A 17,622-nucleotide genomic window follows, 5' to 3' on the forward strand; every position below is an offset into this window, starting at 1 on the left:
CTTTACACCAGAGATTTTGAAAAACTGAGTACTGGTTTATTAAAGTGAAACTACACCTTATTCAGGAACATCTCTCTGAATTTACAATGCCTGCCCTACAAAGGCCAATTTAGACTTTCTTCCTCAGAATTTTAGTCTATAGCTGTTTTTTGGGCTTCCTTTTGATTTTGTCACTTAAAACATACTACAATCTGGGGCTGGAGCAATAGTACAGCAGTAGGGTGTTTGCCTTGCATGCGGTCCACCTGGGTTTGATCCCTAGCATCCCATATGGTCCCCCTAGCACTGCCAGGGAGTAATTCCTGAGCACAGAGTCAGGAGTAACCCCTGAGGATCACCAGGTATAGCCCCAAAAGAAGGATCAATGCTATAGTCTGCCATGTTCATTGCACTGGCCAAAAAATTTCCTATGTTTCACCTGCCGGACGACTTCTGTAAATTTTTTCAGTTTATTGCCTACCTGCTGCATTTTACTATTCTGACCACTTTTTAATTTTTAATTTTTTTTTACTTTTTGCTTTTTTGGGTCACACCCAGTGATGCACAGGGATTAACTCCTGGCTCTGCAGTCAGGAATAACACCTGGCAGTAATCGGGGGACCATGTGGGATGCTGGGAATCAAACCTGGGCCGGCTGCGTGCAAGGCAAACTCCCTACCCACTGTACTATAGCTCCAGCGCCTTTGACCATTTCTTGATATGGTTTCAAAACAAACCTTTGTCTCTAAAGTATCCTACCACTGACCACCTGGCTAGTTCCCTGTAATGAGATCCTTACTCTTTCTTCCAGATTGTTGGAGCTGCTTGGGGCTCCCTCTTGGCTTTTGCTCTTTTCACTCTATAGTTGTTCCCTGAGAGATCTTGTCTCTTGATCTAATCTGATCAGCTCTCCTAAACTCCTAAAATCTCCTAAACTTAGATAAATATCCAAGTCCCTAGAAGGCATCTCCTCATAATCATTCCCAAGCCAGTTCAATTCTTGGTGACCAAAAGACAATCCTTCCTTTCTCTGTGTTCTCTGTTGGTTCATGCTCCTCTCCTTCTCCTTCTCCAAGTCCAAAGCCAGGAAGCCATTTTCAATTCCTCTGTTCCCTGGCCTGCCAGTATAACCATCTCCCCACATTCATAGTCTCTTATTTCATTATTTCTCAAGTCCAGCACTTCCTTTCTATTCCTACTGCCAGCTGCCACAGTTCAGACCTCTTCCTCTCCAACCGGGACTCATGATTGTTGCCCAATTGCTTGTCTAGATGTCAATTTCTCTAGACTATGATTCATTCCTGCAGATCTATGCACTTTCCTGCACATAAGCATGGTGACTTTCCTGATTCAGAGCTAAGTCTTTCCCCCACACTCCTCCTGTCACCCGTGCCCACAGATAAACACTGATATAGCTAAGTCTGTGCACAGAGGGTCCTGAGGGCTTTGGCTCTTACATAATTCTCATGGTTCTTTATTCCTGACACCACACATTCTAGACTGCACAACTTGCATGCCCAGATGGTGACTTCCAACCCCTTAGCACTGCTGTTTGATTTTACAATACCCCTAGCATTTATAATATGGCATAACACTTATTCACTGGCATGTCTGCCTCCATTGGACCACAAACCTCTTCAAAACAAGAGCTATGCTGTTCTGTGGCTCCCCAATACCTGGGGCTGTCCCAGCCCATGAGAACCTCACAGATGATAAGTAATTGAAGGCATGCTACTTCACAAAATGAGATACTTGTTTTCTGTAGGTGAAAGCATTCCCGTCACTAAGACCCCGTTGCCCAAGACAGATAGCTCAGCATCGTGGAAGGCCCAGAGTGAAGTGGATTATAAACGGCATGTCCTCTTCTGTGGAACGGAAGTGATCCAGGCCAAGGGGGCTTGTTCTGGGACCGTGAGTGCTGTGGTACTACAGACTGGTTAGTTGGCATCTCTCTTGCTTTTAATTGCTTTGGGGTTTGGGGCCACACCTGGCAATGCTCAGGGGTTACTCCTGATATTGCACTTAGGAATCATGTCTGGGGAGCTTGGAAACCATATGGGATGCTGGAATAAACCCAGGGTGACTGTGTATAAGGCAAGTGCCTATACCCCTGTACTATCTCTCCACACTTGGCACCTCTCCCACCTTTAACACAATACTTTTATTTTGTTTTTTTAATGATTTACACTTATTAGGTAGAGACAGCCTTTGGATAGCAAAATAAAGGTCTATATTCTAAATGTGAATTGAACTTCAATGTGTCTTTTAGCAGGAATAATACTGATAACAATAATTACTTTTTATATGCTCTGCAATTTATATACAATTTCCACAAATTAAACCAGCAGATCAGAGATGTGTATTGTCTTCACTCTGGACATGAATAGGTGAAGGCAACATAATTCAAGCAATCTGAAAAATTACAGTCAGAGCCAGAGAGGAGAGAGTGAGTGAGAGAGTCTGAGAGAGAGAGAGAGAGAGAGAGAGAGAGAGAGAGAGAGAGAGAGAGAGAGAGAGAGAGCTGGAGCTCAATGGACTGAGTTCACGTTATTTTGTAAGTTAGAGGCCTGAGTTCCATCCTGGTCACGCATGGTATGTCATGCATTGCAGGGAGCAGCCCTCAAACATGGTGTTGAGGGTTATCCTTAAACACCACCAGATGTAGCCATTAAAAAACCAAGTATAAATCACAGTCAACTTTTGGCAGAACTCAACCTAAGACACAGGCCTTTTAACCCCAAATCCCAAGTATTTGCAGTTAGGGTAAGAAACAGAAAACTTGACACCAGAATTATCAGATACAGAATTCTTCTGTTACTAGACTACTCAATATACATAACAAACAAATGTCTTGTGCAGGGCTCTCTCTCTCTCTCTCTCTCTCTCTCTCTCTCTCTCTCTCTCTCTCTCTCTCTCTGTATAATACTCTGAGTGAAGTTATATTTGGAAAGGCTTGCCTTTGCTCTCAGCAGGGGGTTTTCTATCTTTAGGATGCATTGAAATTAAAAGAAGAGAGAAAGTAGACCAGGAAGTATTAGGCTCTGAAATAGGTACGGTTTTCTAGTATACTTATGCATTTCCCCCATTATTCCTTAATTGCATTTGGGTTTGATCATTGTTTAAGTCTCTCTAGAGAAAAGAAAAGGGCATGTTGTTGAGGTTTAGAAGAACACCAGCGTAGAATTCAGCATCCTGACAGCGTGTGATGTATCTGCTACTTCAGGATTCAACACTGCAAAGGGAGACCTTGTGAGATCCATTCTCTACCCCAAGCCTGTGAATTTTAAGCTGTACAGAGATGCCATCAGATTTCTCCTGTGCCTTGTGGGGACAGCCACCATTGGGATGATCTATACTTTGTGCGTCTATGTGCTAAGTGGGGTAAGAAGTTTTTGTTCTTTGGGTATAGTACACACACAGACATAGGTCTATTTAGATGTACAGATACAATAACATGCATGTTGATCTTAACCTAGCAGCACTTCTTAACCTCGTGACCCCACGCTGCCTGTCTCATGCAACATGGGTGAGCACTGCCAGAAACACCTTGAATTCATTACCCTTTTGATTTTTAGTTAAATTTTGGTAGCCTCATGCTCAGAAGAGAGAGCCCAGCAAGCTACCGAGAGTATCCCACCTGTACGGCAGAGCCTGGCAACTACCCGTGGCATATTCAATATGCCAAAACCAGTAACAATAGGTCTCATTCCACTGACCCTGAAAGAGCCTCCAATTGTTGGGAAAGATGAGTAAGGAGAGGCTGCTAAAATCCCAGGGCTGAGTGTAATAGAGACATTACTGGTGCCCGCTAGAGTAAATCTACAAACAACGGGATGAGAGTGGTACCATGATGCTCAAAAACCCTTTACTGCTGCCATGTTTTCATGACCCTCACATTTAGCTATCCCTGTTGGGGTCGTTACCCACAGGTAGTTTCCCCAAATGGGTGATCCTGCCCCCAGTAGGCAGTTGAACAATCTTGTGGGCTGGTAGCCTCACATGCAATGTGGTGGAGGATAATTTATTTTTCTTTCTTTCTTTTTTTTTATATTATTGAATCACTGTAGAATATAGATTTCCAGAGGAACACTGAGTGATTTTTGCTTGTTGGTTTTGTTTGCTTCGGGACTATACATAGTAGCAGTCAGGAGTTACTCCTGGCTCTGTACTGAGGAATTACTCCAGGCAGCCTCTGGAGACCATGTGGGACGTCAGGAATAGAACCTGAGCTGACCGAGTGCAAGGCAAGCACTCTACCTGCTGTACTATCGCTCTGGCGTGTTTAAGTGATTGCTTTTTTGGAAAGGGATGTTAGTCCAAACAATTTGGGGAACCTCTGATCTACAATATGGTTTGAAACCTGGAAAATAAAGTCAAATACTAAAATTCTTTATATACTCCCTTTTTTGGAATCAAAGCAATTGGTCACCATGTTCCATAACAAGGGTCAAAGTAATGGGATAAACATCTTGTTTATTAAAATGTTTTTATCCTAGCACAGTTTTTTTTAACCCTATACTTTTCTTTTTCTTTTCTTTCTTTCTTTTTTTTTACTCCTGGCTCTCCACTCAGAAATTACCCCTGGCGGTGCTCAGGGGACCATATGGGATGCTGGGAATCAAACCCGGATCAGCCACGTGCAAGGCAAATGCCCTACCCACTGTGCTATCACTCCAGCCCCTATAATTTTCATTTTAAACCTCTGCTTACTTGTTTCTAGAATGTAGTATTCCCTAGCTATTAAGGGAGGAATAGAAGATGAAGCTAAGATACCCGTGAAGGTGAGGGCAGTGCAAATTGGCACATTGCTCTTCTCCGGTGGCATTCTTCCTCAATACACTTTTCACTGTACTTTGGTTAAAATATGTTGAGAGTCATGAACCTGCCCATGCCCTTTGGTCCACTCATCCTTTCTAGGAATTTCATCCAGTGAGGTAAACAAAACCATCACAGGCAGTCTTGTGCACAAAGGCATTTATTACCAAGGTTTGTGTAATAGCTAAAGTGTGACTGAATCTTCCAGGAACCTCCGGAAGAGGTGGTGAAGAAAGCTCTGGATGTCATCACAATCGCCGTTCCTCCTGCTCTGCCGGCAGCTCTCACCACGGGCATTATCTATGCCCAGCGGAGACTGAGAAAGAAAGGCATCTTCTGCATCAGCCCCCAGAGGATCAATGTTTGTGGACAATTAAACCTTGTCTGCTTTGACAAGGTTTGTGTGCTCCATCCTCATCTTCATTGCCGTTGTGTCACCCTCGCATCACGCATAAGTGCTTTGCACTAGTGCAGCTTCGGAGATAGAAGAGGGCTCTTGACTTCATTTTCTCCATGGTTGAGTGTATGACCTAGGGAAGCTGGGCTTCTGGAGCTCCCAGATTCTGGAGGGGTAGAGGAGAGAAAGAGGAATCAAAATAGGTTTATCTCTCAGGGTTCTTCCAACTCCGGTAGTCTATGAAAGCCTCTACACAGAACAAAATTTAACCTCTTTGCTATGATTATTGCCCTATTCTGAAAGCTGACTTGCCTGCCTTGTCACAAATATGCAAATATCTATCGAATTAACTAATTAATAAAACAGATATATTTTACTGTCTTATTATGAGTTTTGATCATAATGAAGCTCTAGTAATTAACAGCAATTAAACCCTTACAGTTTTCCCCATCTGCTGTATATGGCTTAAAGTTATCCAGGAGCAAGAGCTGAAAATGTAGTCTAGTGGGTGACCTGGGTTTGACCCCTTGCTCTCCATATGGTCCCTTGACTCCCTCCAGGCAAGAGCCCTGAATGCAAAGTCAGGATTAAGCCTTGAGCACTGCGGGGTGTCGCCCTCCCTGCATATAGTCATCCTTGAGCATGTGCCATCATCCTAAGCAGCCTATAACTGCACATTCCATCGAGTATATTCTTTCAGTGTGGGCACTACATGAGTTAGATATAAAGCTGGACTTGTTAAAAGGTAAAACGAAATTGTTGGATTGCTTTGGGCCTAAGTCTTCACCTCTAAAGGTGACTGAGTGATTAGAGAGGGGTCAATGTCATTGAATGAAAAGCTCCACGTTATTCGCAGTTTCCTTAGGGAAAAGGGGGCTTTGCAGTGGAATGCTGGGTGGAATGCTACCTTTTGCTTAGGAAGCAAAAGGGGAACAAGGAGGGACTTAGGCCAGATTTTTTTAAAAAAAAATTTTATTGAATCACCATGTGGAAAGTTACAAAGTTCTCAGGTTTATGTCTCCATTATACAATATTCAAACACCCATCCCTTCACCAGTGCCCATATTCCACCACCAAAAACCCCAGTATACCCCCCACCCCCCACCCCCAACTGTATAACTGATGAATTTCACTTCATTTTCTCTTTACCTTGATTACGTTCCATATTTCAACACAAAACTCACTATTGTTGTTGGAGTTTCCTCCCAAGAAAGACAGCCCTACTACCAAGGAAGCATTTGATAATTAGTTTTCCATTGCTGAGAATGAAGAGATATGTAGCCCCACTGCTCCAAGTACATAACTCTTTTTTTTTCCTTTTTCCTTTTCCTTTTTTTTTCCCCCTTATGCCCCGTCCCGCGCCTCATAGTATGGTGGATGCCACGTCACGTTTCTCCCTGAAAATGGGAAACAACCGGGAAAGAGGGATATTTCCTCTCCTAGGCCGGCGTGGGGCTGTTGGTTAGTTCATAGTGTCCAGAGAAATGGCTGCTACTTTAATAACCTTCAATATTTCAACAAAAACTCACTTTTATTATTTGGAGTTTCCCCCCCAAGTCAGACCTGTTAAAAAGGAACCGTTTCACATTGCTGACAATTATAGATGTTAAGTCTTGGTTTTGGATTTCTGTATAAAGTCTAGGGAAAATTCTGCTAGAAATTGCATAGCCCAGCTGCTCACAGTCCCAGTGCATTGCTGTAAGAAGTCTCTGGAATCAAAGTCTTTAGGCACAGAGGGTCCGTTTCACTCTCAGCAGCTCCGAATTTATCTGGGCCAAGGGCGTGCCGGTTACACCCACTTCCCATGAGTCCCTAGGAGCCCCAAGTGTAAAAATCGTATACCTCTGGGTTAGGAGTAGGCCACGATTTTATTGTTCTTTTTGCAGGAGGCCAGGCAAGGAAGGGAAAGAGTTTGAGTGTTTTCAGTATTTCACTGAGCTTTGGACTGATAGAGTGGACACTAGTTATCCATACATGACCCTGGAATGATTAAGGCAGAGGATTTATGGAGCTCTAGGTCATAGAAGGAAAAAAAATGGTGGAATAGATCATTAGGGCATGAATTTAAATAAAAAAGTAATAATTATGTGTTATTGCTAAAATATTCCAAACATTAAATCAAGAGCTTTGTTTTAATTATCTCATTTAATCTCAACAACCTTAAACAATTTTGACCCGATAAGGCCTCTGATATTTAGAAGAGATGGAATTTTTTTCATTTCTTCCATGGTACTCAGGGGCTACCTCTGAGTCAGTGCTTGAGGGTCACTCCTGGTAGTACTTGGAGAACCATGTGGTGCTTGGAATGAAGCCTGGGGTTCTGGCATGCAAAGCATGTGCTCTGCCCATTATGTTATGTCTCCACACCACTGATGATTAGGGGGTGGAAATAATTTGGCCAGGTCCTACAGCTTGTATTTACCTCAGTTCAAGCTTTTAAATTTGTATTTTACTCTGAGAAAAATACCAAAAAGTATCTTTTATCTCCAGAGGTATCAAATAAGGAATCATTTTTTTTCATTAGTTCTACTCCCATTCCTTATTTCTACTCCCATTTTTAACTTCTGATGTAATTTTGTTAACCGTAAATTGGGATTTGCCAATTTTATGGCTTTTGAAGGATGGCCAATGACTTTCTTATCCATTGATTTTGTTTGAACCTCAAAAAAAGCCTCTGAAATATATAAAATGGAAACATTGTATTTTCCTTCTGTGACCTACAATACTACATGGCGCCGACCCAGGTTCAATTTCTCCTTCCTTCTCGGAAAGCCCAGCAAGCTACCGAGAGTATCCCGTCCACACAGCAGAGCCTGGCAAGCTACCTGTGGCGCATTCGATATGCCAAAAACAGTAATAACAAGTCTCACGATGGAGACGTTACTAGTGCCCGCTTGAGCAAATGCATGAACAATGGGACGACAGTGCAGTGCAGACCTAGGATACAAAAGTTCAAAAAGATTAAAAGCATCCAGTTGTCATACAACTGTTTGAGCTCATCAGAGTTCCCAGTCCTCTAGACACCTATTTTTTTCCTCCTTGAAGTGTTACTCAATATTGTCTGGGACCCAAGTAACTGTGCTAAAATATCCTTTAGTGAATGGATCTTCACTATGGGACTGCCAGAGCATCAGAGTAAACCCAGTGCATGTTTCTGTTTAGACAGGTACCCTAACAAGCGACGGCTTAGATCTCTGGGGAGTCGTGCCTTGCGATAGGAATGGGTGAGTACTTTGTGCTATAGTGTGCTGCGATTTCTCTAGTCCCAGAAACTCTGCCTTTGAAAAACTAATCCTGGACATGTGTTGACTTTGATAAGCATTGATTGCTGGAGTATTTTCACTTAATGTCCCTCTCATGAGTCTAACTAAAACAGGAGCTTCTCCCCTCGTACCAACTCTTGCCCTCCTGTGGCAATTACCACAAAACCATGCAGGGGGTGCAGGGGAAGTTTTGAAACTGTAGTCAATTACTTGCTAACCTGTTTGCTTCTGCTATGTTAGCTGTGGACCTGAAGTTGTCCTGACATAATAAATTTAGATGATACCTAAGCACTGTTCTTCACTGTGCTTACCTAATGTTCAGTTTCTGGAAGAGGAAGTCTGTGGAACCAAAGCTAGTGTATTCATGCTCCTTGATATTCTAGTTCTGGGAACTCCACCTTTTGATTGTTGGAAACTCCTCTTTCCTGTCCAGAAGTGTGGCCCTCTGGTGGCCATGACTAAATGTGCTTCTCAACCTGTTCGGCTTCCCTGCAACTTTGAAGAAACATCAGAATTTGAGCTTATGATGCTCACAGTTTTTGAAAGATGAAAGTATTTCCCTCTCCCATTCAATCATGCAACATCTTATATATAAATGGGACTTTGTAGTTTTTCTTTGTGATATAAATTATTTGCATTTTATCTACAAAATATATTTTCATGCCTGTGCTTGCTACATTTTATATTAAAATGGTGCACATAAGCAAGTCTATTATTTGGGTTAAAAAATAAGTATGGTGCTTTTAGAAGAAGGTTTTTATGAGTGCTAAGTTTGCTCAGGTTCTTTTAGCTTCCCCTTAAAGATATATTTGACTATACACCTTGTTTCTTTGCTCATTAGTATTTTCCAGTTTCAGCTCCTACAGAAAGAAAATGTACTTATTCAAATATATGAGTGTATTGATATCATTATTTTTCTTATTTATATTTACTATGCTTAGCACTATAAGAGAAGTACACAGTAGCAGCACAATAAATGTTCACCAAAAGTGAACTAAATATGTTCTGTACTTGAATACTCTTCTATTAAGTGAATTGACATATTACCCATGACACTTTTGAATCTCTTTCTAAAAGTGACTTATCAAACTTAGATAATAATAGTTGATGGTGTTTGGGTTATGGATTACTTAATTAGATCTCTCTTCCTTCCTTCCTTCCTTCCTTCCTTCCTTCCTTCCTTCCTTCCTTCCTTCCTTCCTTCCTTCCTTCCTTCCTTCCTTTTTTTTTTCCTTCCTCCCTTCGACTGAAAGCAAGTTAAGGTAAAAATTTGATGAATGCAATCAATAACATGGAAGCAAAGGATTAAATCTCCAAATCTGACTTATGGGGCTATTAAATATCTTCCTGTAAAAGATGATTCCATTTCTAATGGTTCTAACTGTTCCCCACAGGCTCTGCCATATCTGTTAGATACTAGAAGCTACCAAGGCATGATAAATCACAAACATTCAAATACAAATATGAGCACAAGGTTGCAGAGTCTATTTACTGGTTGTGCAAAGCAGAGTCTGACCCAACCCCCAGGGGCTCAGAAACCTGTATTCAGAATTACATAGTGATGACAGTGTGTGTCCTTATAAAAACCAGATATTTTAATCTTGATCTGTGTCTGCTTTGTGTGTGAGGCTGAAAATTTTAATCATACTACTGTTAGTCTTTCTTAAAAAAGTACAGCAAAATACCCTGGGCTTGTGATAAACCACAAGGAAACCTTAATCTTTTGATATACAGCAAAGGATGTGATTAGGAAGGTCAGTGATCAGTCAAGAGGGTTTAGAATGCGTGGCGGAAATTTGAATGTAGAAGTCAGGGAGAAGTAACAGAATAACAACTGGATTAAGAGTTAGGATTCCAATGTGAATTAACATTTTTCTCCCTTATTTTTAAGGAGAAAAAAACTAGAATCATGTAAGGATGTAAATACACGATCTATATCATTAGCGAAAATAATACCATTCGGAGTATAGTCAAAGGTTCCTGTGAAGGAGAAGGAGAGATAATACAGGGCACTTCTCTTCACACAGCCCGGGCAGATTCAATCCCCAGTACCCTATATGGTCTCCTGAGCACACCAGGAGCACCAGAAGGAAGGAGTAAGCTGGTGTTAACTCACACCAGGAGTAAGCTCTGAACATTGATAAGTTGCAAAAGTAGGTAAAGGGATATTCCTGATAACCTTTCAGTATCTGTACTGCCAACCACAATGCCCAGAGGTGGGGGGGAGAGAGAGTGTGTGTGTGTGTGTGTGTGAGAGAGAGAGAGAGAGAGAGAGAGAGAGAGAGAGAGAGAGAGAGAGAGAGAGAGAAGAAAAGCAACTGCCATGAAGGTGGGGAGTGGAGTGAAAGGAGGAGGGAAAATGGGGACACTGGTGCTGGGAAATGTACCCTGGTGGAGGGATGGGTGTTGGAACACTGTATGACTGAAACCTAATCATGAACAGCTTTGTAAGGGTCTATCTCACAGTGACTCAATTAAAAAATATTTAAAAATCAAAACAGTGGACACCCATGGAAGAAGAATAATAGGGTACATCTAAGCAGGTTCCAGGAGCTCAATGAAGATGGCACCTGAAACAAGAGAAAATTCTGACTGGCTCTGAGAAGCAGATTTGCCTTCATGGAGTGTAGGATAACATAGCTTCAGGTAGTTTAGGTTTATTGGGTTACTCCCGTCACAGTGCTCCTATTCCTCTTTGTTTATTTGTAGCTTCTTTCTTAGTGTTCTGTTGACTTGTAAATAATGTTTTTCTCTTCTCCTTGAGTCCTTTGCATAGTTTATTCTGAGCAAGTCCTTTTTGTATGGACACAGGAAGACTTAGCAAATGTTATGCTTTTGTAACCTGGGAGTCATTTGACTCTACATGATATTTTCCTCCAGGGCATCTGTTCTCTTGACCTAAGCCTCAGCTGCCCTTACTTCCTAGCATCCCCAAAGCAGGGTCCCGACAAGGGACGAGACAGACCCAGGGCAAGCGGTGAGTTGTGTGCTACCCTGGCATCGAGATGGGCCTGGCCAAAGTGCCTAATGCTTAACTATAAGTTAAGAGCTTGATCATGGACAAATGTTGTCATGATCCAAACAGTGATAACTAGATTCGGACCCTGCTAGGGTGAGGAATGATTAATCTGGCCTGAGTGCTGTGGTCTGAGCCTGTGGCAAGATGTTGCCAGGAGAGCTGCCTTGCAAGCCTCAATGTATCTCTTGCTATGTCCATACAAAAATAACTAGTATTAAGATGTTAATAAGTGTTTGGACTAAGGAAAGAAAAAAAAACCTTAAGAGTTTGGAATGCCCTGCCCTCAGGAAGGGCTTTCTCATATTGATTTTGCTGCCTGGCTGGGTGTAGCCTAGAGGGCAAGGTGGGAGAGAGAAAGGGAGGAGAGACTAGAGAAGGCAGGGGCAGTTGATCCAGAGAGAGGCCGGAGCTGGGAGTGTGGGAGATGAGAAAGATGGAAGATTGTATAAACGGTAACTAATCAGCAACCAGCTTGGTCCTCGTTCTTCCTTCACCTGTCCTTAACCACCGGCCGTCCCGATCCAGCCCATACACAGTGGTTCCAGAGCACCGAACACGGGCGGTGAGACAGAGCCGCCCGGAGAGCCCGAGAGTGCACTCGCCCCTCGGCGAGCTTTAGATTTTTACAATGGAGGAAGTAGCTTCTCCTACGGAGATTCTCCACAATGGTGGGCCACTCTGTGAGCCACTGGCTGTCAGCTATTTAAGAAGACACTGATGACTGTTCCCACGTCTTTCTCTACGGGACTGAGATGAATTCAGATGGCTTCAGCTGGAGGGTTAGTGAAAGAAAGAAGCCTGCTGCTGATATTTGAGTTGTGTCTCAGTAGGTTCGGGATGTGCCATTTCCTATTGGAAGTGATGGTGATGGTGACTGGGCACAGGGATGTTGTGTCCTTTGCAGAGCTTGTTCAGATTCTCTGTAGCCAAGCCATTCATTCACTTATTCATTTAGCTGTATATGTGTTGGCAGTCTTCTTTTTTTACAATTTTATTTTATTATTTTTTAAATTTTTTTGTAAAGTTGTTCACAATAATTTATTATGTTCAACATTCCAACTCTAACCCCACCACCATTACACCTTCCCACCATCTGTCACTGTCACTGTCATCCCATTGTTCGTTGATTTGCTTGCGTGGGCACCAGTAACGTCACCATTGTGAGACTTGTTGTTACTGTTATTGGCATATCGAATACGCCATGGGTAGCTTGCCAGGCTTTAGGATCTCCCAGAGGCAGGTCCTAAATAATTTATTTTGTATTGCTTGTTATGAATAACCCACCAAAAATGATTGAACAAATTACTAACGTGTTGTTATAGGTTGAGACTTGTGTTCTAATATATATTTTTTGATTGACATCTGTTGCCTTCTACTTTACACCCCCTCAAATGTGGTGTGCTACTCCTGGTATGTCAATGGCTTAAAGAATGAGATGTCCAGGAATTCTAAAATTTTTAGGGTGATAAAGCTGGAGTTAAATTTTTAACTGGATGGTGACCTTGGGGTCTGGTGCATCTCTGCAGCTTGTGGCTCTCATCCAAGATTTATTTGTGAGTCTCTGGGTCATTATTAGTTAATATGGCACTAGAGGCAGTTCATGGGCATGACTGCCAGGCTCTGGGAAGAACAGGGAAATGGGAGGAGTTCACCATTCCTGACTTCACGAGAGCCAGGAGATTTCAGTCACACATCCTTCATACTTGGGCTTTTCAGTCGATTCATTCTCGTGCATGAAGCTCATCCCGAGGTGTGGAGACTGGCCATGAGCATGGTGGGGATTGGGTTCAGGAGGTTTTCAGATGTGTTGGCAGTCTTTGTGGGTTAAATATCAGCTATGTTGGGAGAGAGAGGGGCAGAGAACACAGCTGCTCTAAAGGAGGAATCGAGGAAGACGCAAGCACCCCTCTCTGTAGTACACTCTAGCCTGTTTTGCCCCACAAGTTGGGGAAGAAAGCACTGGTAGTGAGGTAGATTTGATGTGCTAGAAGTAAGGTGACGCTTCCTGTTCTTTTCATATGCCTGAAATTAAATCATTGTCATCTAACACAGTGGGTAGGGCGCTTGCCTTGTACGTTGCCGACGAAGGTTTGATTCCTCCATCCCTCTCAGACAGCCCAGCAAGCTACCTAGAGTATCCTGCCCGCATGGCAGAGCCTGGCAAGCTACCCGTGGTGTATTCTATATGCCAAGAACAGTGACAAGTCTCACAATGGAGACTTTACTTGTGCCCGCTCGAGCAAATCGGTGAACCACGGGAAAACGGTGCAGTGCAGTGCAGTGCATTGAAAAGAGGGGAGAGCTCAAAAGAACCTCAGAGAGCTTCTCATACTTTTATAAGGATGATATGAAAGTGGGTACTAATGTAAAAGAACATATTAACTTGCAGCGGGACTCCCAATGTGCTCAAGCTCCAGGACCACTGTTAGTGATACTCAGTCAACTGGGCCAAATGGTTCATTGCTCAGGCCCCTTGAAGTGGCGATGCTCAGAGTCACCAGGGTGGGACCTGGAAATGCTGGATGGGGGCCTGGGGTACCAGGGTTTGAGCACAGGTATCTATGCATGCCAAGCATCCCTGTCCACTGACCTAGCTTCCTGACCTTAGATTAGATTTAACAAAAATAATTACAGACATTCATTCTCAAACAAATTTAGTTTTTGCATGGAGGAGTAAAGATGGAGCTTTTATTTTTTTTCAACCTAGATAAAAATGATGATAGTGGGGCCGGAGCGATAGCACAGTGGGTAGGGCATTTGCCTTGCATGCAGCCGACCCGGGTTTGATCCCCGGCATCCCATATGGTCCCCCAAGCACCGCCAGGAGTAATTTCTGAGTGCAAAGCCAGGAGTAATCCCTGAACATCGCTGGGTATGATGCAAAAAAAGAATGATGATAGTATAATTTATTACTCTTTCTTTTTTCTTTATTTTTTAATTGAATCACCGTGAGATACAGTTACAAAGCTTTCATGTTTGAGTTTCAGTCATACAATGATCGAACACTCATCCCGCCACCAGTGTACATTTTCCACCACCAATGTCCCCAATATTTCCCCCCTTCCCCGTCCCACCTCTTCCTGCTTCTATGGTGGACAATTTTCCTCTAACGCTCTCTCTCTACTTTAGTGCATTATAGTTTGCAATACGGATACTGAGGGTCATCATGTTTTCCTTTATCTACTTTCAGCACACATCTCCCATTCCAAGAAATCCTTCCACCCATCATTGACTTAGTGATCCCTTCTCTACCCCAGCTGCCTTCTCCCCCAGCTCATGAGGCAAGCTTCCAACCATGGAGCAACCTTCCTGGCCCTTGTCGCTACTGTCCTTGGGTGTCAGTCTCATGATATGCTATTTTATATTCCACAGATGAGTGCATTCATTCTGTCTGTCCCTCTTTCTGACTCATTTCACTTAGAATGATACTCTCCATGTCCAAGATGGAGCTTTAGTCCCTTTTCTCCTTTAGTTTCCAGGAGGTCCATAGCTTTGCCTCAGGCAAGGCATTGCCTTGGAGCCCTCTGTGTGCTGCCATGGCCAGCTGCCACTCTCTCATCCTTCTGGACGGGACCATCCAGGGAGACCCTCTGGACCTCAAAATGTTTGAAGCCACCACCTGGGTAAGTCTCAGCTCTGTCCAGAATCTAAAAATCTTTAATGCCAGCCTTATATAGGTTTAATATAACTATTCACAAAATGTGTGGCTGTCAGTATTGGGTCTACAGAACACTGAAGAGCTATCACTGTAGACAAATCAAATTCTTTTCTCCTTGTAGGGTGTTGTGAGGATTAAGGGAATGATGCATTAAAGGATTTTTGGTTTTGTGGTATGTATTATAGGCTCAATGACTTCATAGAGTTAGAATTGTTATGCAATTATTTCCCAATTCTTTAGATTTAGTTGAAGTGGTATTTGATTTCAAAGCTTTCAAAAACCTAGGGATTAGGAATTATTACCCTGTCCAGGATGATAACTCATTGTGACCAAGAGTTTTAGTCCTATGAATTTGGTATTCATTTTGTTTACAGAAGGAAATATATGAAAGAGCTCTGGATGAGTTTATGAAGTAGATTTAACAGCAACTGGGATTTTAGGAATGAGAACTCTAACTCTCCTAGTTTTAGTTTTGGTTTGTCACTTACTGGCCATGTGAAGTTCTTTTTCCTGTGGAAGCGTTGATACTTCAACCATAAAATACAGGGTTGAATTTTATCAGCAGCATCGACATGAAGTAGAGCTAATCAGAACAGAAATTTGGAATCTCTTTTAAAAGAGGAAATGCTAGTCAGAAGCATCCTGCGAGGGTAAGTAGCTGGACTTGGTTGAGCTTGAAGAGAGTGAGGAAGAGTCAAGGTGAATGCTGGGGAACACACATTTTGCCAATTTGGACTCCAGAGATTTGTGTGTGAACCCTCAGGGGGATTAGAATCCCATCTCGCTCTAGTAGAATTTGAAATAACTGTATAACAATTATAACTGCAGAAAGTTACTGAACCTATAATACATGCCAGGCAAAAAAACAACGATTTCACAGCAGCCTTGTGGAATAGTGCCAATCCTCCATCCTTTCTGTGTTACTGCTTCTGTATCTTTAAGTAGGGATTAAAGTTCCTCTCTGGAGAGGAGTTTTCTTCTGCCACTAAATAATATGATTACAAAGCATCTTGACATCTTTGGTAAAAGGTTCTTTTGACTATAATCTACGGTCATTATTACAGCAATTACTGAGTGTTTACTGAGCATTAAGCACATATATTATAGTCCCTGCCCTGCCACACCCCGAGGACCATCAATCCAAATTAGACAGAGGGAAGAACAGGAATAACAGCGGATGCCAGGAAAAGAAAGACCATCAGGTGCTTTCTTCACACGCTGTGTCTGCTCTTCATGCACACTATTTTCAAGTTAAGCTTCTCAGAAAGGGAGAGTGAGCCTTTATACAGCACATTTGAATGGAGAAAGCAGGATAAATTGCATGAATAATTCAGAAGTCTTTGCCCTTCAAATTCCACAGCATTTCCAATGCTTCCCCCCCCCCCCATACCCATGTGTTGAAATAAGCTTGGTTTACCTTCCTTCCTGCAAGCAGAGGGAGGAGACACCAAGGATTCGTTGAAGTGGGCCCTGGGGAATTTCTCCAGGAGTGGGTTTGATGGGGATAGTACCAGTTGATGAACAAGGCCCACATCGCCGCAATAAAATATCCCATTTGTGAATAGGAAATGGCCACTTCTGGGCTTGATTTCCATGTCAAAGGAGTGCCAGCACAAGCTTTGGTGGTTAAGCCCAGCAGAACAGCCAGCCAGGTAAGGTTTTATTTTATAGTTTTTAAAAAATTTTTAAATCGAATCACAGTGAGATACACAGTTAAAAAGTTGCTTATGATTGGGTTTCAAGTCATACAATGATACAATACCCATCTCTTTGCCAGTGTACATTTCCCACCTCCAGTGTCCCTAGTTTGCCTCCCCCGCCCCATCTGCATCTATGGCAGGCACTTTTCTTCCTCTCTCTCTCTCTCTCTCTCTCTCTCTCTCTCTCTCTCTCTCTGACTCTTGCCTCCTCTCTACCCTAAACACCCAAACCCAAGGGAAAAGTCCTTACAAGCCCTCCGTGGGGAAAGGTTACGGATGTGTCTCTAGGTGAAACTGGGTCAGCCTTTCTTTGCTTTCCCAGTTTCCTGTGTTTGCCCAGGCAAGCATTGATGGAAAGTAATTAATTCCCAAAGTAAACCGTGTCAGCATGTCATCCTCCACTCTCCACGCCTCAACCAGGTCCCAGTGGAAGGAATTGCCATCCTGCATCAGTTCCCATTCTCATCAGCGTTGCAGAGGATGACGGTTATTGTCCAAGAGATAGGGGGTGACCGGCTGGCTTTCATGAAAGGTGCACCAGAGACTGTGGCCAGCTTTTGTCAAGCTGACACAGGTAAGTATATTGGCGTGTATTGCAATGGGAAGAAAATTGTATTTGTAGCTTAAATTTTGTCTCCTTAGTACTTAATCTATGTCTCCGATTGCCTCTTAGTCATTGCCGATAGGATGACCCATTGGCATTCCAAACTCAATATCCTAATCAGGCTTTTCTTTTTCACTTCCTATTGTCTTCATCTCAGTGAATATGCCAGATGGAGACAATAGGAAGT

At 42.8% G+C, this 17,622-nt stretch overlaps 1 protein-coding gene across 2 annotated transcripts in view; it reads left to right on the top strand.

The window, feature by feature from the left end:
- ATP13A4 (ATPase 13A4) overlaps positions 1-17,622 on the top strand; it is a 159,856-nt gene that overhangs the window by 82,906 nt on the left and 59,328 nt on the right. For both annotated transcript variants that reach the window (XM_055127706.1, XM_004602996.2), the window contains 7 exons: positions 1,745-1,915; positions 3,203-3,360; positions 5,003-5,191; positions 8,354-8,415; positions 14,946-15,096; positions 16,697-16,783; positions 17,252-17,405. In XM_055127706.1, coding sequence (XP_054983681.1) covers positions 1,745-1,915; positions 3,203-3,360; positions 5,003-5,191; positions 8,354-8,415; positions 14,946-15,096; positions 16,697-16,783; positions 17,252-17,405 — 972 coding nt within the window. The remainder of the gene's footprint in view (positions 1-1,744; positions 1,916-3,202; positions 3,361-5,002; positions 5,192-8,353; positions 8,416-14,945; positions 15,097-16,696; positions 16,784-17,251; positions 17,406-17,622) is intronic.

Source organism: Sorex araneus, chromosome 2, assembly GCF_027595985.1.
Source record: "Sorex araneus isolate mSorAra2 chromosome 2, mSorAra2.pri, whole genome shotgun sequence".
Classification (NCBI taxonomy): Eukaryota; Metazoa; Chordata; class Mammalia; order Eulipotyphla; family Soricidae; genus Sorex; species Sorex araneus.